The sequence below is a fragment of the Ranitomeya variabilis genome, chromosome 8, assembly GCF_051348905.1.
Source record: "Ranitomeya variabilis isolate aRanVar5 chromosome 8, aRanVar5.hap1, whole genome shotgun sequence".
Classification (NCBI taxonomy): Eukaryota; Metazoa; Chordata; class Amphibia; order Anura; family Dendrobatidae; genus Ranitomeya; species Ranitomeya variabilis.
This window is the reverse complement of record NC_135239.1, coordinates 56,016,773-56,039,980: the sequence shown is the minus strand read 5'-3', so window position 1 is coordinate 56,039,980 and position 23,208 is coordinate 56,016,773. Positions and strand designations below refer to the sequence as shown.

Here is a 23,208-nt window from a genome sequence, read left to right as displayed (position 1 = left end):
GGTATCTGACAAAACATCATTGTGCTCCTGACAATTATTTTTCTGGCCTAAAGCTTAGCTGTATAACCATTAATAAGGAAAATAATGTGTATTACTAATAGTGCATGCTCTTCACCCCCAATGGAGCGTGTCTGATTGCCGTTAGTATGCAGGTCACATGTACACTTCTTCCTCACGTACTTTCTACTTCAAAGCACAGCACTTTAGCCTGGAGGCTTCTAACACTTCCCACTCCAAGGGAATCACAATTGGGATCTGACCTACATTTTAATATGATAAAATAAATTAATTTATCTATTTATCATCCTCCTATAAATTTTATAGGATCATTTCCAAGATAGGAGATAAATTAATCAGTTCCGTTTTGGGGCAGGACAATATTAAAAAGTAATGACTGTAGATTATTGCTGAAAAATGTTCCGATGTTACATGAGAAGTGAAGATCATTAATAAAGTAAATACTCTTTGGGGAAAATTATTTAATATAATGAAATATTATAGTGCTTGTGATTAGATGCACAGGCATTATGGTGGCTCAGTGGTTAGCACTGCCACCAGGAATTTCTGGGTTCTGTACAGCCAAGATGTCTGGCTCCCTGCCCTGCCCCTCCATAACGGGGTGTAAAATAAAGCAACAGAAGCCGGCAGAATAAGGGCATGGCCAGATGGTGCAGGAGCAGTGGGCTCTGGTTGGAAGTATGCAAACCGCAGCAGTCCCCGCTCACAAACCGGTGAATTCCCACAGCGCACAGTGCCTGCACTTGGGGGATTCAGAAATCTGCAGTCACACAGAGCTCCCTTGCCTAAGAGGGACTAAAATAAAAAGTTAAAAAAAAAAAAAAAAAAAAAAAAGTTTAAACAGATTTAAAAAAAAATGGCGTCATGCAGGAGAACCATGCATGATGGTATCCCTGCACCACGGACTTGGGCACACAGCGCACTCCATTTGCAAACACTTGCCGAGGCTCAGACTGATGCGCTTCTTCTCATTTGCAGTGCCCAGCAGGATCCTGCGTATACCATTTGCAACGGGCTTAACCAAAACAGACGCTCTTTTGCTTATTCCAGGCGTTCCTTCACATCCAGTTCCTGTTAAAGAATGTTCTGATGAAGGTCCTATGACGGACCGAAAACGTTCAATTTCTACATTTTTGTGTCTGGATGCACAATAAAAGGAACTTTATTTTTTTCACATACTGAGTGCCAAGTTTGTTATTATATACATGAACCCTTACTGTGGCTCTTATTTATTGTCATCTGAACTACTGCAGCTCTCTATTGATCGGTCTCCCTCTTACCAAACTTTCTCCTCTCCAATCTGTCCTGAATGCGGCAGCCAGGGTCATATTTCTGTCCAGCCGCTTCACCGATGCCTCCACTTGTGCCAGTCATTACACTGGCTACCCATTCGCTAGTGAGTACAATATAACTCATATCTCGCACTTACAAAGCCCTCCGCAGTTCTGCACCGCCTTATATCTCCTCCCTCATCTCTGTCTATCGCCCTACACGTGCCCTCAGTTCTGAAAATGACTTAAGATTAACATCTTCCACAATCTGAACATCACACCTCCATCTCCAAGACTTCTCCTGTGATACACCAGTTCTCTGGAATGCACTAACTTAAGGTACCGTCACATTTAGCGACACTGCAGCGATCTAGACAACGATGCCGATCGCTGCAGCGTCGCTGTGTGGTCGCTGGAGAGCTGTCATACAGACAGCTCTCCAGCGACCAACGATGCAGAAGTCCCCGGGTAACCAGGGTAAACATCGGGTTACTAAGCGCAGGGCCGCGCTTAGTAACCCGATGTTTACCCTGGTTACCAGTGTAAATGTAAAAAAAACAAACACTACATACTTACATTCCGGTGTCTGTGGGGTCCCCAGGCGTTCTGCTTCCCTGCACTGTGTAAGCGCCGGCCGTAAAGCAGAGCGGTGACGTCACCTCTGTGCTCTGCTTTACGGCCGGCCGGCGCTGACACAGTGCAGGGAAGCGGACGCCGGGGGACCCGACAGACACCGGAATGTAAGTATGTAGTTTTTTTTTTTTTTACATTTACACTGGTAACCAGGGTAAATATCGGGTTACTAAGCGCGGCCCTGCACTTAGTAACCCGATATTTACCCTGCTTACCAGAGAAGACATCGCTGAATCGGTGTCACACACCCCGACTCAGCGATGTCTGCGGGAGATCCAGCGACGAAATAAGGTGCTGGCCTTCTAGCTCCGACCAGCGATGTCACAGCAGGATCCTGATCGCTGCTGCGTGTCAAACACAACGATATCACTATCCAGGACGCTGCAACGTCACGGATCGCTGTCGTTATCGTTGTTAAGTTGTTCAGTGTGAAGGTACCTTTAGACGATTGTTACCTAGCCTACACATTTTTAAGTGTGCTTTAAAGACATCTCTTTAATCAACTCTGTCACCTAAACTCACTAACTCTCCTCTGTTCCCTCTTTCTAAATATTATTCACAATCTGCTCTCTCCTATTCATCTGTCTCCACACCCTCCATGCACACGATAACTGCACCTGATAATTGCGCTTAACCCCTTTCTGACCTCGGACGGGATAGTACGTCCGAGGTCAGAACTCCCGCTTTGATGCGGGCTCTGTTTTGAACAGCTGACATGTGCCCGCAATAGGCGCAGGCAGAATCGCGATCCGCCCGCGCCTATTAACTAGTGAAATGCCGCTGTCAAACGCTGACAGTGGCATTTAACCAACGCTTCTGGCCGGGCGGCCCCGGAAATGAGCGCATCGCTGACCCCTGTCACATGATCGGGGGTCAGTGATGCTTCTGTATAGTAACCATAGAGGTCCTTGAGACCTCTATGGTTACTGATCCCGGCTAGCTGTGAGCACCACCCTGTGGTCGGCGCTCATAGCAATCCTGTTAAGCTACATATCTGATCGGATGATCGCTCCCATGCAGCAGAGCCGATCGTGTTGTGCCAGCTTCTAGCCTCCAATGGAGGCTATTGAAGCATGGCAAAAGTTAAAAAAAAAAAGTTAAAAAAATGTGAAAAAAAAAATATATAAAGTTTAAATCACCCCCCTTTCGCCCCATTCAAAATAAATCAATAAAAAAAAAATCAAACCTACACATATTTGGTATCGCCGCGTTCAGAATCGCCCAATCTATCAATAAAAAAATGCATTAACCTGATCGCTAAACAGCGTAGCGAGAAAAAAATTCAAAACGACAGAATTACTTTTTTTGGTCGCCGCGACATTGCATTAAAATGCAATAACGGGCGATCAAAAGAACGTATCTGAACAAAAATGGCATCATTAAAAACACCAGCTCGGCACACACAAAATAAGCCCTCAACCGACCCCAGATCATGAAAAATGGAGACGCTACGGGTATCGGAATATGGCGCAATTTTTCCCTATTTATTACAATTGCTGGACCTGAAATAACAAGCACTTCTCAGCTATTGTGTTCCCCCTATTTCCGTGTAGATTGTAGCTTGCGAGCAGGGACATCACTCACAATGTCTTACCTTGTATCGAATTTATTGTCTGTATATGTCACCGCTTAATTGTAAAGCGCTGCAGAATATGTTGGCGCTATATAAATAAAATAATTATTATCAAAGACCATCCCTCTCATCTGATTTTGCCAGGGTAAGCTGTGGCCAGCCAGACATTTGCTTTATTATATGGCAGCTATTTAGCTCATTCATGGACGGCTCCGCGTTCCGGCTCATACAGAGGGTCTCAATCTCTTTGATATAACACATTGGGACATATTGCCAGGTATTGTTTTCATTAGACTGTAATGCTCTATTAATTGGCCTCCCCCTCACGCGACTTTCCCCTCTCCAGTCCATCCTTAATGCAGCAGCCAGGGTCGTCCATCTGGCTAATCGTTACTCGGACGTGTCCGCTCTTCGCCAGTCATTACACTGGCTGCCCATTCATTACAGGATACAATTCAATTGTTCTCACCCACAAAGCTCTGCACAGTGCAGCACCCCCTTACATCTCCTCCCTCATTTCTGTCTATCGGCCTAGCCGACCGCTGCGCTCTGCAAACGACTTTCGACTAACCTCTGCACTAATCCGTACCTCACACTCCCGACTCCAAGACTTCTCCCGTGCTGCGCCAATCCTCTGGAATGCTCTACCCCAAGATATTAGGACCATCCACAATTTGCATAGTTTTAGGCGCTTGCTCAGAACTCATTTGTTCAGAGCGGCCTATCACGTTCCCTAATCAGTCATTTTATGTTTGTGTGTGTGTAGCCCATTCGCTATCTCCATCTACCCCCCACCCCCTGAAGATGGCTGGACCATCATTGGAAATACATCATTGTAAATAAGCTCCTGTACTTTGTATCTCCCCACCTCATTGTAGATTGTAAGCTCTCACGGGCAGGGTCCTCTTATTTCATCTTATTTTGTTTTATTCTGCTTTATTACTGTATTGTTAATATTGTTACCTATGACTGTTGTGTTTGAAACTGTTAAACTGTAAAGCGCTGCGGAATATGTTGGCGCTATATAAATAAAGATTATTATTATTATTATTATTATTATTATTATTATTATTATTAGATAACCCTTTCATAGACAAGGTCAAGTTTGACCATGATGGGATTGTTGGATTTCCATCATGGAGACTAGCGCTTTACTGTACAAAAATGTCATCCTGTACTTTTTTCCGAATCTGCTGCAGAGCGCAGATGTGAGCAGAGTGTATGTATAATGCCAAGGAAAAGGTCAGATCTCATCCCAGGCTCTAAGACTATATCCCCTTCCCTGAGCCTTAATATAGCCATATGCCTGCAGCTTTAGTTCTTACTTAGTTTTTTTCTACTTTTAATGATTACATATTGCACGTGATAGTTATAATCCGTTTTTCGCCTTCCTTCGTCGTGACTAACATCTGTATAATTAATCTGCAGGATTCTGGATTGCGATTCCACTATGTTGCTGCCGGAGAACGAGGGAAACCCCTCATGTTACTTCTACATGGATTTCCAGAGTTCTGGTAAATACTTCTTCATTGTGACGTATAGAGAATATTTACAAACTAGACTGTGGCCCGATTCTAACGCATCGGGTATTCTAGAATATGCATGTCCCCGTAGTATATGGACAATGATGATTTCAGAATTCGCGGCAGACTGTGCCCGTCGCTGATTGGTGGAGGCAACCTTTATGACATCATCGTCGCCATGCTGTGCCCGTCCCTGATTGGTCGAGGCCTGGCGGCCTCGACCAATCAGAGACGCGGGATTTCCAGGACAGACAGACAGACAGACAGACAGAAAAACCCTTAGACAATTATATATATAGATATTTGAACAGGTTTTCTGTTTGTAGTAAAAATACTTGTAGATATTTTCTTAATATAAAGATCTTTCAAATACAAAATTATTTCCAAAGTTGCTGTGATTTTCAATTCCTGGCTGGTCTGTCTGTGCTAATTTCAGCCCCCAAAACAGGAAAATGTTTCCAGTGTCGGGATGTGATCAGTGCTGTGCGAAGGGGCTGGGTAACTGCTGGCTTCAATACCTGAGCCAGCCCCCTCCTGTGTCTATGCATCGGCTGTCAATCAGAAGGCTGGTTTGAGCATAGGGCAAGAAGTGGATCACATGGCACCTTCATAAATAAAAGTAGATATTTATCACTACTAAACTGAAATTTTTAACTACTGAAACGCAAAAGGTGCTGTTAATTCAAAGAATAAATGCTGCATAAGGCCTCATTCACACATCTTGAACGAGTCTATCTGCAGCGCCCCAGAGTTCTGGTCGTTGCAGTACTGTGGCTCCGCCACTAAGGGGAGCCATGGTGCGTTCGATGGCACTGAAGGAGTTCCTCCAATCAGGTATCACAGACACCAATATGTTTCACAGCTGGGCCTCCGGGGGGAGCTAAGGGTGCTATTCATTAGGCCACTCCCCACCATAGTGGGTAAACTGGGGGTCAGGCAGGAAGTTAGTAGAGAAAGCTGACTGGATCGAACGAAGCAACACCTAGTGAGAGAGGGTGTTGTGGAGGAAGAGACAGAAGGGTCTCTGCCAGGGGTGGGATCCTGGCAGAGGCTTGGCATTGAGAGAACGTCACGGGACCGTGCCTGCTCAGAATAGCGGCGGTGCCCTAAGAAAGGATTAGAAGCGAGATAGATTGCGCTGAGTGAGAAACGAAATCAAGCAGAAGGAGAATACCAGCAGGGGTTTTGTTGAAAGAGGCAGCACCTTGCTGAGGCGCATTACCGGTGGCCGGAACGCCGAGGGAGTGGAATAATATACAGCTTTAAGCCATACTCCAAACAGCGGCAGGACAGTCAGTCTCAGGCGGGCTGTCTACCACATATCACCTATGAAGTCTTGGGGGGCAATTGCGGGAGAGGGGCGTCTCTAGGGTCCCGGAAGAACTCCAGGCCTACCTGACAAACGGGTGCCGTTCTTACTGTAACATCAGGAAGGGACGGAAGATTAGCAGAAGATCAGTTAATCGAGTTGTGAGGGAACTTAAGAAACAGACACAACAGTTGTGGGGTACTTTCCGTAAGCACAGCAGGGAAGGACTACAACACAAAGCGCTAAGAAGGAAGGCACTGATTTCCACCTGTGAGGAGAACTCTGGAGGTGCCATTGGACCGGCCGGACTTGCGCAGCCTGGTGGACCGGATTCCGGACTGAGGACCGAGAGATCTCCAGTAAAGAGGTAAAGAGACTGCAACCTGGTGTCCTCGTTATTTACCGCGACCTGCACCCCACAACTGCACCGCTACACCACCGTTAACAGCACCTATTTGCAACGGACGTCCCCCACTGACAGACAGGGCCACGGACCGGGTCTAGCCACCGTGACAACCCCAGGACTGAGATCCCAGAGGCCCGGCTCCGGGTACCCCTCGGCCCTGCGGCGGTGTGGGGGTGCTCCAAAACTTGGCGTCACGAACAGGATCTACTTAAGCCTGAAGAATCAGGTCATGTGTGCCTAGAGACTGTGATTTGTTGTGCATGAACTGTAGCTTTATTGAGAGACTGTGTTGTTGTGAATTTGGATTCTGGGCTCCCCCGGTGGCTACTGGTGGAATTGAACTTGTGACATCATCTTCCCTGTTCACCTGTTCTGATTAGATCTGGGTGTCGCTATATAACCTGGCTTCTCTGTTAGATGCTTGCCGGTCAACAATGTTATCAGAAGCCTCTCTGTGCTTGTTCCTGCTCCCAGACATCTACTAGATAAGTTGGACATTCGTCCATGTTTTGTTTTTGTATTTTGGTTCCAGTTCACAGCTGCAGTTTCGTTACTGTGTCTGGAAAGCTCTTGTTGATCAGGAATTGCCACTCTGGTATTATGAGTTAATGCCAGAGTCCTAAAGTAATTTCTGGATGTGTTTTGTTAGGGTTTTCTACTGACCATGAAAGTATGCTTTCTGTCTTCTGCTATCTAGAAAGCGGACCTCAAATTTGCTAAAACTATTTTCCTGCTTCGTTTGTTATTTCTTCTAAAATCACCGCCAATATATGTGGGGGGCCTCTGTCTCCTTTTTTGGGGCATTTCTCTAGAGGTGAGTCAGGTCTTATATTTCCCTCTGCTAGCATTATTTAGTTCTCCGGCCGGCGCTGGGCATATAGGGATAAAAAGTAGGACATGCTACCTGGCTACTTCTAGATGATGCGGTAGGTTTAGTTCATGGTCAGTATAGTTACATCTTCCAAGAGCTTGTTCCTATAGAGGCTTATGCTAGTTCTCTGGCCATGGAGATCATGACAGTTTGACCGGCCCACTAAAGGGTTAAAATCCTTGGCTGAGAAAGGAGAGAAATAAGAAGTCTGCTGAGAGTTTTTTTTTTTTTTTTTTTTTCTCTCTGTGCTCTTAATTGGATCACTTGCCAGTCTGTCTATGCTGCAGTCTTTCTTTTTTTTCTCTCTCCTTATAATCTTTGAATGGCTTTGTGTTCACCTGTTAATAATGGATCTTCAGAGTGTAACTGCAGGTTTGAATAATCTCACCACGAAAGTACAAAATTTGCAAGATTTTATTATTCATGCTCCGGTATCTGAGCCGATAATTCCTTTGCCGGAATTCTTCTCAGGGAATAGATCTAGCTTTCAGAATTTTAGAAATAATTGTAAGCTATTTTTGTCCCTGAAATCTCGTTCTGCTGGAGACCCTGCACAGCAGGTTGGGATTGTGATTTCCTTGCTCCGCGGCGACCCTCAAGACTGGGCTTTTGCATTGGCACCAGGGGATCCTGCGTTGCGCAATGTGGATGCGTTTTTTTTGGCCTTGGGCTTGCTGTATGAGGAACCTCATTTGGAACTTCAGGCAGAAAAAACTTTGATGTCCCTATCGCAGGGGCAAGATGAAGCTGAAATTTACTGCCAAAGATTCCGTAAATGGTCTGTGCTTACTCAGTGGAATGAGTGTGCCTTGGCGGCTACTTTCAGAGAGGGTCTCTCTGATGCCATTAAGGATGTTATGGTGGGGTTCCCTGTGCCTGCGGGTCTGAATGAGTCCATGACAATGGCCATTCAGATCGATAGGCGTCTGCGGGAGCGCAAACCAGTGCACCATCTGGCGGTGTCCACTGGGAAGACGCCAGAAAGCATGCAGTGTGATAGAATTCTGTCCAGAAGCGAGCGGCAGAATTTTAGACGGAAAAATGGGTTGTGTTTCTATTGTGGGGATTCTACTCATGTTATATCAGCATGCTCTAAGCGCACTAAAAAGCTTGATAAATCCGTTTCCATTGGCACTTTACAGTCTAAATTTATTTTGTCTGTGACCCTGATTTGCTCTTTGTCATCTATTACTACTGACGCCTATATCGACTCTGGCGCCGCTTTGAGTCTTATGGATTGGTCCTTTGCCAATCGTTGTGGGTATGATTTAGAGCCTTTGGAAACTCTTATTCCTCTGAAGGGGATTGACTCCACCCCATTGGCTAATAATAAACCACAATACTGGACACAAGTGACTATGTGTATTAATCCGGATCACCAGGAGACTATTCGTTTTCTGGTGCTGTATAATCTACATGATGATTTGGTGCTGGGATTGCCATGGCTGCAGTCTCACAACCCAGTCCTTGACTGGAGAGCTATGTCTGTGTTGAGCTGGGGATGTAAGGGGACTCATGGGGACGTACCTTTGGTGTCCATTTCATCATCTATTCCCTCTGAAATCCCTGAGTTCCTGTCTGATTATCGTGACGTCTTTGAAGAACCCAAGCTGGGTTCACTACCTCCGCACCGTGAGTGCGATTGTGCCATAGATTTAATCCCGGGTAGTAAATACCCAAAGGGTCGTTTATTTAATCTGTCTGTGCCTGAACATACTGCTATGCGAGAATATATAAAGGAGTCCTTGGAAAAGGGACATATTCGTCCATCGTCATCTCCCTTAGGAGCCGGTTTTTTCTTTGTGTCAAAAAAAGACGGCTCTTTGAGACCATGTATTGATTATCGGCTTTTGAATAAAATCACGGTTAAATATCAATACCCATTGCCGTTGCTAACTGATTTGTTTGCTCGCATAAAGGGGGCCAAGTGGTTCTCTAAGATTGATCTCCGTGGGGCGTATAATTTGGTGCGGATCAGGCAGGGGGATGAGTGGAAAACCGCATTTAATACGCCCGAGGGCCACTTTGAGTATTTGGTGATGCCTTTTGGTCTTTCTAATGCCCCTTCAGTCTTCCAGTCCTTTATGCATGATATTTTCCGCGATTTTTTGGATAAATTTATGATAGTGTATCTGGATGATATTCTGATTTTTTCGGATGACTGGGACTCTCATGTCCGGCAAGTTAAGAGGGTTTTTCAGGTTTTGCGGTCTAATTCTCTGTGTGTCAAGGGTTCTAAGTGCGTTTTTGGGGTTCAGAGAATTTCCTTTTTGGGATATATTTTTTCTCCCTCTTCCATTGAGATGGATCCTGTCAAGGTTCAAGCTATTTGTGATTGGACGCAGCCCTCTTCTCTTAAAAGTCTTCAGAAATTTTTGGGCTTTGCCAACTTTTATCGTCGATTTATTGCTGGTTTTTCGGATGTCGTTAAGCCATTGACCGATTTGACTAGACAGGGTGCTGATGTTGCTAATTGGTCCCCTGATGCTGTGGAGGCCTTTCAGGAGCTTAAGCGCTGTTTTTCTTCTGCCCCTGTGTTGCGTCAGCCTGATGTGACTCTTCCTTTTCAGGTTGAGGTCGACGCTTCTGAGATCGGAGCTGGGGCAGTGTTGTCGCAGAAAAGTTCTGACTGCGCCGTGATGAGGCCTTGTGCCTTCTTTTCCCGTAAATTTTCGCCCGCTGAGCGGAATTATGATGTTGGGAATCGGGAGCTTTTGGCCATGAAGTGGGCGTTTGAGGAGTGGCGCCATTGGCTCGAGGGGGCCAGACATCAGGTGGTGGTATTGACTGACCACAAAAATTTGATCTATCTTGAGACCGCCAGGCGCCTGAATCCTAGACAGGCGCGCTGGTCATTATTTTTTTCTCGGTTTAATTTTGTGGTATCGTACCTACCAGGTTCTAAGAATGTTAAGGCGGATGCCCTTTCTAGGAGTTTTGAGCCTGATTCACCTGGCAACTCTGACCCCACAGGTATTCTTAAGGAGGGAGTTATCTTGTCAGCCGTTTCTCCAGACCTGCGGCGGGCCTTGCAGGAGTTTCAGGCGGATAGACCGGATCGTTGTCCGCCTGATAGGCTGTTTGTTCCTGATGATTGGACCAGTAAAGTCATCTCTGAGGTGCATTCTTCTGCGTTGGCAGGTCATCCTGGAATTTTTGGTACCAGGGATTTGGTGGCAAGATCCTTCTGGTGGCCTTCCCTGTCACGAGATGTGCGAGGCTTTGTGCAGTCTTGTGACGTTTGTGCTCGGGCCAAGCCTTGTTGTTCTCGGGCTAGTGGATTATTGTTGCCCTTGCCTATTCCTAAGAGGCCTTGGACACACATCTCGATGGATTTTATTTCAGATCTGCCTGTTTCTCAGAAGATGTCTGTCATCTGGGTGGTGTGTGACCGTTTTTCTAAGATGGTTCATTTGGTTCCCCTGCCCAAATTGCCTTCTTCTTCCGAGTTGGTGCCCCTGTTTTTTCAAAATGTTGTTCGTTTGCATGGTATTCCTGAGAATATCGTTTCTGACAGAGGAACCCAATTTGTGTCTAGATTTTGGCGGGCATTTTGTGCTAGGATGGGCATAGATTTGTCTTTTTCGTCTGCTTTTCACCCTCAGACTAATGGCCAGACCGAGCGGACTAATCAGACCCTGGAGACATATCTGAGGTGTTTTGTGTCTGCTGACCAGGATGATTGGGTTGCTTTTTTGCCATTGGCGGAGTTCGCCCTCAATAATCGGGCCAGCTCTGCCACCTTGGTTTCCCCGTTTTTCTGTAATTCGGGGTTCCATCCTCGATTTTCCTCCGGTCAGATGGAATCCTCGGATTGTCCTGGAGTGGATGCGGTGGTGGAGAGATTGCATCATATCTGGGGGCAGGTGATGGACAATTTAAAGTTGTCCCAGGAGAAGACTCAGCTTTTTGCCAACCGTCACCGTCGTGTTGGTCCTCGGCTTTGTGTTGGAGATTTGGTGTGGTTGTCTTCTCGTTTTGTCCCTATGAGGGTCTCATCTCCTAAGTTTAAGCCTCGGTTCATCGGTCCGTATAAAATATTGGAGATTCTTAACCCTGTTTCCTTCCGTTTGGACCTCCCTGCATCCTTTTCTATTCATAACGTTTTTCATCGGTCGTTATTGCGCAGGTATGAGGCACCGGTTGTGCCTTCCGTTGAGCCTCCTGCTCCGGTGTTGGTTGAGGGTGAGTTGGAGTACGTTGTGGAAAAAATCCTAGACTCCCGTGTTTCCAGACGGAGACTCCAGTATCTGGTCAAGTGGAAGGGATATGGCCAGGAGGATAATTCTTGGGTCACTGCATCTGATGTTCATGCCTCTGATCTGGTTCGTGCCTTTCATAGGGCCCATCCTGATCGCCCTGGTGGTTCTGGTGAGGGTTCGGTGCCCCCTCCTTGAGGGGGGGGGTACTGTTGTGAATTTGGATTCTGGGCTCCCCCGGTGGCTACTGGTGGAATTGAACTTGTGACATCATCTTCCCTGTTCACCTGTTCTGATTAGATCTGGGTGTCGCTATATAACCTGGCTTCTCTGTTAGATGCTTGCCGGTCAACAATGTTATCAGAAGCCTCTCTGTGCTTGTTCCTGCTCCCAGACATCTACTAGATAAGTTGGACATTCGTCCATGTTTTGTTTTTGTATTTTGGTTCCAGTTCACAGCTGCAGTTTCGTTACTGTGTCTGGAAAGCTCTTGTTGATCAGGAATTGCCACTCTGGTATTATGAGTTAATGCCAGAGTCCTAAAGTAATTTCTGGATGTGTTTTGTTAGGGTTTTCTACTGACCATGAAAGTATGCTTTCTGTCTTCTGCTATCTAGAAAGCGGACCTCAAATTTGCTAAAACTATTTTCCTGCTTCGTTTGTTATTTCTTCTAAAATCACCGCCAATATATGTGGGGGGCCTCTGTCTCCTTTTTTGGGGCATTTCTCTAGAGGTGAGTCAGGTCTTATATTTCCCTCTGCTAGCATTATTTAGTTCTCCGGCCGGCGCTGGGCATATAGGGATAAAAAGTAGGACATGCTACCTGGCTACTTCTAGATGATGCGGTAGGTTTAGTTCATGGTCAGTATAGTTACATCTTCCAAGAGCTTGTTCCTATAGAGGCTTATGCTAGTTCTCTGGCCATGGAGATCATGACACTGTGTGCTACCACTGACCAATAGAAGTTCCCGCCAAAAGCCGCCGCCATTGCTACTTTGGAGAAGAAGGAGGGCGTGCTATGGGAGGAGACTACCAGAATGGCGCGAGAAATGGATACCGCCCTCTGCGCTTCGGGCTGCAAGGAGATGACCTGCCCCAAAGCAGAAGACAACCTCCTGATTTGCGACGGCGGGAAGCAGGAGATGGAGAAGCCCGACCTCGGAGAAATGGTGGAGTTAGGTGCATGCACTGCCACCGACTATCAGGCAGCGATGATGAACAGCAAGTGCCTGAGCGAGGAAGGAACAGTCCCGGCTTACCCTCGTTCACTGGAAGTGGACCCGTGTCCTCTACAGCCGGCGGATCCGAAGCCCTTGGAACAGATAGCGGGGCCGAGTTCCCCAATCCTGGCCTCGGAGTCAGCGGAGGAGGAACCACAGCGAGCGGAACAGCGTTCGAGGACCGCATCGGAGGAGCTGCGGTCCGGGCTGCGGCCGACTCCAGCGTTCTCGTCAATGGATCAGATCGACATCGGTGGAACCACATCAGGTGTAGGTACGGAAGATACCCCTGCCTCCCCGCTCGATCTCGCTCCCGCGACCGACCCCCTTCACAACAGTAGCTGCCTCTTGATGGCGGGAATGGTGGCATCATCCCTCGAAGTAATGAAGGGTCTGGTATCCCCGCCACCGACCGCAATGGGAGAGTTCCTAGATGTGAGCTCGGAGGGAGTGATTCTCCGGTGGGAGGCCCCCCAGATTGAGCCGAATGGGGTTTGGAGAAGAGGTCACGCCATTGCCGTGCTCACTTGGGAGCAATATAAGCAGTGCCTGATTTCCCAATGGAAAGACTGGAAAGAGATGGGACAAACCCCCACTGCATCAGCCGTGAACCAGGGTCTGAAGCCTGTACGGTCAGGAGATACCCGCCATCGGAGTGCCCAGGAAGGGTGTGCCCGTAACGTTCGCCGACGTGGACCTGAGAGAGTGTCATCTACTACTTCAGCTGTGATTGAACCAAATGTAGCAGAGCTTACCAACATTGCCACTGCACATGTCATTGCAGCAACTGAGCTGGCAGCTAGGATCCGTCTTCAGGTTCAGGCATCAAGCGGTCTGACTGCACCGGGAAGACCCACCAGTGACACTGGTGCGACATTAGCCGGGAGCCAGGGGCCAAGGCCACCTGAGCAAGAGTAAACCTCGGAAACCTGAAAATGTAAATAGTTACTGTTTGTTCTTTAAGTTGCTGCTAAACCCGTCCAGGGTAAACTTTAAAAAGGTGACCCCTTTGTTGACCCGGGGTCACTATTGTTGTGTTCTTGAAGTTTTGCACAAAGTTACACAAACTGCGAAATCATGGACTGTGCATGATTTGAACTTTCTTGTAAATAGTTTGCACCTTCTTAAAGGTCCTTCCTACTGGTTTTGTTTAAAGACATTTTGCGAAGATACCATTCCGGAGCCTTTGCATGGACTGGTAGGCTGAGAAGAAGAGCTACCTCAGAAAGACTTGATCTCCTCTTAAAGGGGAGGTTAGAATTGAACTTGAAAGTGATACTGTTTTAGAACAGTAATGTCAAGATAATGCTTTGAAGGAAATGTAACTGTTTTTCATGGAAAAGTTATGTGTGTTTAATTTGTTTAAAATGTGAAACCTAGATAATGTTCTTTGAAGAGAAAGATGTAGAAAGCCCGTAGGGGTAGATGTAGAGTTCCGTTTAAATGAAAGTAAAGAAGTAATAACGAAGGTGAGGATAGAAGGTAAACCCTGCGTCCCCATAGAAAGTTAGTTCGTTACTAAGGACAGAAAGTAGACCCGTAGGGGTTAGTGAGTGAGTCCTTATAAGAGCCAAGCAGAGTGTGCTCCATGCTCTCAAATTGAAAGGAATGTTATGTCTATACTATGTATAGTAGAGAAAGGCAGTAGGCCCTGGCTGAACGGGGCGGTCCTGTAAAAGAAAGGAGAGGCAGTAGGTCTGGTGCCATAGGGACAGGCGGTCCTGCAGGTTCAAAGTAGGAGAATGTGAAGTTACCTTGCCCTGTAATGTGATTATAGGAAGGCCTTTCATAAACTAAGAGTGTATGTTTCTTAAAGGCAATGTTAATTTATTGTCCCAGCATTTGCACTTAGTAGAATACCCGGTTGGGTAATGAGAGTTAATTGTAGCCTGTTGCTATGATATTTGATTATGTTTTGTAACGTTAAAGTGTCCTCACCTCCCATAAAGGGAAGCCTGTTCAAGTATGCTTATTGTTTTGCACTCAACAAATTTGTATGTCTTTTTGCTAACCTGTATTGTTGTTTTCTTCCCAGTCCCGGAGTACTGTGTTTAACCAGGGGGAGTGCAGCGCCCCAGAGTTCTGGTCGTTGCAGTACTGTGGCTCCGCCACTAAGGGGAGCCATGGTGCGTTCGATGGCACTGAAGGAGTTCCTCCAATCAGGTATCACAGACACCAATATGTTTCACAGCTGGGCCTCCGGGGGGAGCTAAGGGTGCTATTCATTAGGCCACTCCCCACCATAGTGGGTAAACTGGGGGTCAGGCAGGAAGTTAGTAGAGAAAGCTGACTGGATCGAACGAAGCAACACCTAGTGAGAGAGGGTGTTGTGGAGGAAGAGACAGAAGGGTCTCTGCCAGGGGTGGGATCCTGGCAGAGGCTTGGCATTGAGAGAACGTCACGGGACCGTGCCTGCTCAGAATAGCGGCGGTGCCCTAAGAAAGGATTAGAAGCGAGATAGATTGCGCTGAGTGAGAAACGAAATCAAGCAGAAGGAGAATACCAGCAGGGGTTTTGTTGAAAGAGGCAGCACCTTGCTGAGGCGCATTACCGGTGGCCGGAACGCCGAGGGAGTGGAATAATATACAGCTTTAAGCCATACTCCAAACAGCGGCAGGACAGTCAGTCTCAGGCGGGCTGTCTACCACATATCACCTATGAAGTCTTGGGGGGCAATTGCGGGAGAGGGGCGTCTCTAGGGTCCCGGAAGAACTCCAGGCCTACCTGACAAACGGGTGCCGTTCTTACTGTAACATCAGGAAGGGACGGAAGATTAGCAGAAGATCAGTTAATCGAGTTGTGAGGGAACTTAAGAAACAGACACAACAGTTGTGGGGTACTTTCCGTAAGCACAGCAGGGAAGGACTACAACACAAAGCGCTAAGAAGGAAGGCACTGATTTCCACCTGTGAGGAGAACTCTGGAGGTGCCATTGGACCGGCCGGACTTGCGCAGCCTGGTGGACCGGATTCCGGACTGAGGACCGAGAGATCTCCAGTAAAGAGGTAAAGAGACTGCAACCTGGTGTCCTCGTTATTTACCGCGACCTGCACCCCACAACTGCACCGCTACACCACCGTTAACAGCACCTATTTGCAACGGACGTCCCCCACTGACAGACAGGGCCACGGACCGGGTCTAGCCACCGTGACAACCCCAGGACTGAGATCCCAGAGGCCCGGCTCCGGGTACCCCTCGGCCCTGCGGCGTTGTGGGGGCGCTCCATATCCATGACTTTCATACCTCTGATAGTCAAGGGAGTCATTCACATTGCAAGATTTTTGGTGTAAAATGGCGGAGACATGTCTGAGTTTCATCCGAGCGTCAAATCAAAATCGGCAATGTCTATGGGTCCAATTTTTGAAGACTGTCACGTAGGAAACACTTTTTTTTTCCTCCACGTATGAGAAAAACGGATGACACTTGGACCAACCTCTGATCAAACTCTGATAAAATTCCTGATCAAAATAATTGGTTCTTTTTCTCATACGTGAGAAACTGACATGTGAATGAAGCTAACAGTTTGACTTGTTCTAAAATATAAGGATTTGTGAGTTCTTGGCATAAAAAAAATTAAAAAAGGAACACATCTAAAATAAATTTTACGGAACTGGACTGCTCCCATAGTGTTAGTTAGTTGAAAATGTCATATGCAGATAAATAAAGAGATTATTATTATATTATTAGCGCCCACTCGTGGGGCACTATAACTAGGGGGACAAAACACAGCCCCCTGGTTAAATGTTCTCCAAAATATCAGCACTGAATAGTAGACATACATTTTAATAAATGTAAACTTGATTAAAGTTCTCATTTAGGCTTAAACCTATTCATAGACTCGTTTATTTTACTATGGGGTCTTATGATTTCAGCTTTCACCCCTGAATTGGTTGAAATAAGTGTGGGTGTCACTGTTCTGTAATAATGTCTAGAACAGTGTTTCCCAAACTCCAGTCCTCACGGCCCCCGCAGATCACGTCGTCAGTATCTCCTGAGTATTGAACAGGGGATGGAATTAGTAACAACGCACCAGAAATTGCCATAAGATCTCTCACCGGTGCAATGCTAAGGAAATCCTGAAACCATGACTTGTTGGGAGCTGTGGAGTTAGGCCGGAGACACACTGGTGCGAGAGACGGCCGAGTCTCGCTGGTTAAAAGCAAGCTGTGGCACCTGCACTCCGGAGCGGAGCGTGCGGCTCCATAGCAATACATGCAGCTGCACGCTCAGCTCCGGAATGCAGGTGCCACAGCTTGCTTTTAACCAGCGAGACTCGGCCGTCTCTCGCACCAGTGTGTCTCCGGCCTCAGGGAAATACTGCTCTAGAACATACAATTGGTAATTCAAGAATTTTTCTGGCACCACAATATCGTTGGTGTACGTTTTGGAGAAATCAATATCATTATTGGGGTCCGACTCAGGGTGACTGAAGGGGCATCAGACCTTCAGCATTGTCTTCATTGTTTACCATGCAAGGCGCAACATATTTGTTCCTCGCATTGCAGCTCAGTTCCAGTAAGGCTGGGTTCACATTAACGTTTGGGGTTATTTTTTTTTCTATTATATTATTGCAACAGAAGAACGTAACTCTGGAAGGAAATGGCGCCAAGTGGAACACCTAGAATATTATGGGATCTTTTTAGTTTCTTTTAGGGTGTCCTTCAAGTTAGCAGACAAAAATAGTTGCTGCAATCTGGGCTTTTTCTTCTCGTGAAAATGGCAGAACTTGCAATGACATCTCAAGACAGAGCCTCTAACACAAGTGTAAATTTAGCTTTATGTGAATTAAAGTGAGTTGCAAAACTAGGCACAGCTGTTAAACCGTGACGGCGATACAGCCAGTCAGGAAAAAGCTCAATCAGTTGAGCGCAGAGAGTTCTCGGAGCAGAAGCTCTCACTTCCTTCGGATGTATGTGATTTGATGAAAGGCGGGAAAGTGACACCAGCGCTCATTGGTCGCAAGGATCGCGTGACATAACAATGTCATGTGATCCCCGGGACAGTGAGCGCCAACACCGCTGGAACAGCATCAGAGACGAGTATAGGTCTTCTTATTTTTCAAGGGGCAAACATAGGAATTGAGAAGGGGTTGTCTGAACCTTACAACTTTGTTTTTGCATGTATAATCCCCAGGCTTATATATTCCACTGGTGGCAAGGCCCGATAGGCTCCTGTTAGTCACACACTACACTACGTAAGCTGAACAGAGTATCATCAATGTGATCAAAGGAATGTATGCCCACATCCCCATGTGGGACTAGTAAATATTGTAAAAAAGTAGAAACAGATTCTCAGTGTAATATATATGTGTGTTTATTATATATATATATATATATATATATATATATATATATATATATATATATATATATATATATATAATACAACAAACATCAGCTTTTACAATAAAAAAATGCTTTAATTGTAGAAAGAAAAAAAAATGTTCCAAAAGCAACTGAGTCGCCTGCCAGGGCCGTGGGGTACTCGGTACCGGGTCTGGCGTTCACAGAGGGATGTCATGGTGGCGACCCAGACTGTGGGCCAGGGCGCCCATGTAAAAGGGAAAGGTCTTTAACCCCTTACTGACCTCGGACGGGATAGTACATCCGAGGTCAGCTCCCCTGCAGGGCTCCGCGGTGAGCCCGCATCAAAGCCGCTACATGTCAGCTGTTTTGAACAGCTGACAAGTGCCCGTAATAGCGGCGGGTGAAATCGCGATTCACCCCCACCTATTAACTAGTTAAATGCCGCTGTCAAACGCAGACAGCGGCATTTAACTACGGCATCCGGCCGGGCGGCCGGAAATGACGTCATCGCCGACCCCCGTCACATGATCGGGGGTCGGCGATGCTTCAGTATTGTAACCATAGAGGTCCTTGAGACCTCTATGGTTACTGATCGCCGGTAGCTGTGAGCGCCACCCTGTGGTCGGCGCTCACTGCACACCAGATTTTCTGCTGCATAGTAGCGATCTGATGATCGCTGTTATGTAGCAGAGGCGATCGAGTTGTGCCTGCTTCTAGCCTCCCATGGAGGCTATAGAAGCATGGCAAAAGTAAAAAAAAAAAATTAAAAAAATGTGAAAAAAATAAAAAAAAACATAAAGGTTTAAATCACCCCCCTTTCGCCCCAATCAAAATAAATCAATAAAAAAAAAATCAAACCTACACATATCTGGTATCGCCGCGTTCAGAATCGCCCAATCAATAAAAAAAAAGCATTAACCTGATCGCTAAACGGCGTAATGAGGAAAAAATCCGAAACGCCAGAATTACGTTTTTTTGGTCGCCGCGACATTGCATTAAAATGCAATAACGGGCGATCAAAAGAACGTATCTGCACCAAAATGGTATCATTAAAAACGCCAGCTCGGCACACAAAAAATAAGCCCTCAACCGACCCCAGATCATGAAAAATGGAGACACTACGAGTATCGGAAAATGGCGCAATTTTTTTTTTTTTTTTAGCAAAGTTTGGAAATTTTTTTCACCACTTAGGTAAAAAATAACCTAGTCATGTTAGGTGTCTATGAACTCGTAATGACCTGGAGAATTATAATGGCAGGTCAGTTTTAGCATGTAGTGAACCTAGCAAAAAAGCCAAGCAAAAAACAAGTGTGGGATTGCACTTTTTTTGCAATTTCACCGCACTTGGAATTTTTTTTACCGTTTTCTAGTACATGACATGGTAAAACCAATGATATCGTTCAAAAGTACAACTCGTCCTGCAAAAAATAAGCCCTCACATGGCCAAATTGACAGAAAAATAAAAAAGTTATGGCTCTGGGAAGGAGGGGAGTGAAAAACGAATACGGAAAAACGGAAAATCCCACGGTCATGAAGGGGTTAAAGGGAATAAAGTTTATGTTCGTGACGCCACCTGTGGTATTCGGTCAGGGTGACCGACGCTGCTTTAAGGGGTCCTCTAGGGTGATGTTATGGCAGCTAGATGGTATAACTTCCCACAGGTGAAGTATATCCCCAGGGCTTCCCAGTGTGTAGATAGTAGAATGGTGAGAGGTGCAGTAAGGAACGAGGACACAGGTTTACAGTCTCTTTACCTCGTTTACTGAAGACTTCAGTAGCCACAGTCGAGGGCACAAGCAAACAGGTCCACATAGAAGTCCGGGCAGTCCAGAGAAAAACAGGTTCCCCTGGGTAAGTCAGGTGGGAGCCTACCACTCTGCGCTTTCTGTCTCTAAGTCCCTGCTGCCACTAAGTGTCTCAACAAGGTCTTAATTCGTTCTGCTGTCCTGGGACAGGTACCTGTATGGCAGGCAGCTCGAGCCGTGTGTTCTGGGGTCCATTCTCGGTGACTCCAAGCTCCTAGGTGCTGCTGTGCCACAAGTGATTATGGGCAAAGTCTTGGTAGTATAATGCCCTCTGGTTCTGCTCTGTGTCGTAGAGTCCATGTGAGCCTCGGGCTCCCGGTTCCTGGCTACTTGCGCTATAGCTCTTCAGAGGCCTGCTCGTGGCCTCCTGGAGCTCTCACTTTCCTCTGTGCTCCACTCCTGTCTGTCCTCGCACACAGACTCCTACTCCAACTGAGCTCACTCCGCCTCCAAACCAGGATCTTTATTGAGGGAAGCTGCCCTAAAACAGGGCTTTGAGCTCCCCCTCCTGGCCTGGAATTGGAAGGTGTTGTGTATGTGTAAACCTACCAAAGGAAATTCCACTGGTCTCCGGACATAGCACTACCCCCCCCCTCCCGAGAGGAAGGCAGCACTACTGTGTTACACCATTCTAAAAACTGCACCCCTCATGGTGCTCAAAACCACATTCAAGAAGTTTATTAACCCTTCAGGTGCTTCACAGCAGCAGAAGCAACATGGAAGGAAAAAATGAACATTTAACATTTTAGTCACAAAAATGATCTTTTAGCAACAATTTTTTTATTTTTCCAAGGGTAAAAGGAGAAACTGGACCCCAAAAGTTATTGTACAATTTGTCCTGAGTACGCCGATACCCCATATGTGGGGGGGATCACTGTTTGGGTGCACGACAGGGCTCAGAGAGGAAGGAGCGCCATTTGACTTTTTCTATGACCAAATTGGCTCCAATCTTTAGCAGACACCATATCGCGTTTGGAGAGCCCCTTTGTGCCTAAAGATTGGAGCTCCCCCACAAGTGCCCCATTTTGGAAACTAGACCCCCATGGAACTTATCTATGGAACTTATCTAGATGCATAGTGAGCACTTTGAACCTCCAGGTGTTTCAAAAATTGATCCGTAAAAATGAAAAAGTACTTTTTTTACAAAAAAAATTATTTTAGCCTCAATTTGTTCATTTCCACATAGGCAACAGGATAAAATGGATCCTAAGCTGTATTAGGCAATTTCTCCTGAGTACGCCGATACCTCACATGTGGGGGTAAACCACTGTTTGGGCGCACGGCAGGACTCGGAAGGGAAGTAGTGCCATTTGACTTTTTGAATGAAAAATTAGCTCCAATCGTTAGCGGACACCATGTCGTGTTTGGAGAGCCCCTGTGTGCCTAAGCATTGGAGCTCCCCCACAAGTGACCCCATTTTGGAAACTAGACCTCCCAAGGAACTAATCTAGATGTGCAGTGAGCACTTTAAACCCCCAAGTGCTTCACAGAAGTTTATAACGCAGAGCCATGAAAATAAAAAATCATTTTTCTTTCCTCAAAAATTATTTTTTAGACCGCAATTTTTTATTTTCACAAGAGTAACAGGAGAAATTGGACCCCAAAAGTTGTTGTCCAGTTTGTCCTGAGTACGCTGATACCCCATATGTGGGGGTAAACCACTGTTTGGGCACACGTCGGGGCTCGGAAGGGAAGTAGTGATGTTTTGGAATGCCAACTTTGATGGAATGGTCTGCGGGCATCATGTTTGCATAGACCCTGATGTGCCTAAACAGTAGAAACCCCCCACAAGTGACCCCATTTTGGAAACTAGACCCACCAAGAAGCTTATCTAGATGTGTGGCGAGCACTTTGAACCCCCAAGTGCTTCACAGAAGTTTATAACGCTGAGCCGTGAAAATAAAAAATCATTTTTCTTTCCTCAAAAATTATTTTTTAGCAAGGAACTTTTTATTTTCCCATAAGTTGTTGTCCAGTTTCTCCTGAGTACGCTGATACCCCATATGTGAGGGGAACCACTGTTTGGGCACATGTCGGGGCTCGGAAGGGAAGTAGTGACGTTTTGGAATGCAGACTTTGATCGAATGGTCTGCGGGCGTCATGTTATATTTGCAGAGCCCCTGATGTGCCTAAACAGTAGAATCCCCCCACAAGTGACGCCATTTTGGAAACTAGACCCCCCAAGGAACTTATCTAGATGTGTGGTGAGCACTTTAAACCCCCAAGTGCTTCACAGAAGTTTGTAATGCAGAGCCGTGAAAATAAAAAAAAATTCTTTCCTCAAAAAAATTTTTTTAGCAAGCAATTTTTTATTTTCACAAGGGTAACAGGACAAATTGGACCCCAATAATTGTTGCGCAGTTTGTCCTGAGTATGCTGATACCCCATATCTGGGGGTAAACCACTGTTTGGGCACACGTCGGGGCTCGGAAGGGAAGTAGTGACATTTTGAAATGCAGACTTTGATGGAATGGTCTGCGGGTGTCACGTTGCATTTGCAGAGCCCCTGATGTGCCTAAATGGTAGAAACCCCCCACAAGTGACCCCATTTTGGAAACTAGACCCCCAAGGTGGTGAGCACTTTGAACCCCCAAGTGCTTCACAGAAATTTATAATGCAGAGCCGTGAAAATAAAAATAATTTTTTCCCACAAAAATAATTTTTTAGCCCCCATTTTTTATTTTCTCAAGGGTAACAGGAGAAATTAGACTCCCAAAGTTGTTGTACAATTTTTCATGAGTACGCTTATGCCCCATATGTTTGGGTAAACCACTGTTTGGGCGCACTGTTGTGATTTTGCTTTTTGCTCCCTCTAGTGGTCATTAGTGATTTGACTCTGGAGCTTCTGTCTTTTCCTATATCCTCACCTGGGCCGTTAGTTCAGGGGCGTTGCTATATAAGCTCCCTGGACCTTCAGTTCAATGCCTGGCATCGTTGAAATCAGAGCTAATCTGTTGTGCTCTTGTCCTATGATCCTGGTTCCTGTATTTCAAGCTAAGTCTGCTTCCTTGCTTTTTGCTTTTGTTTTGTTTGGTATTTTTGTCCAGCTTGTTCCAATCTGTATCCTGACCTT

At 46.2% G+C, this 23,208-nt stretch overlaps 1 protein-coding gene across 1 annotated transcript in view; it reads left to right on the top strand.

Moving 5' to 3' along the window:
* Positions 1-23,208, top strand: part of EPHX4 (epoxide hydrolase 4) — an 88,606-nt gene that overhangs the window by 8,001 nt on the left and 57,397 nt on the right. Inside the window, exon 2 of the mRNA XM_077278394.1 lies at positions 4,924-5,009. Coding sequence (XP_077134509.1) covers positions 4,924-5,009 — 86 coding nt within the window. The remainder of the gene's footprint in view (positions 1-4,923; positions 5,010-23,208) is intronic.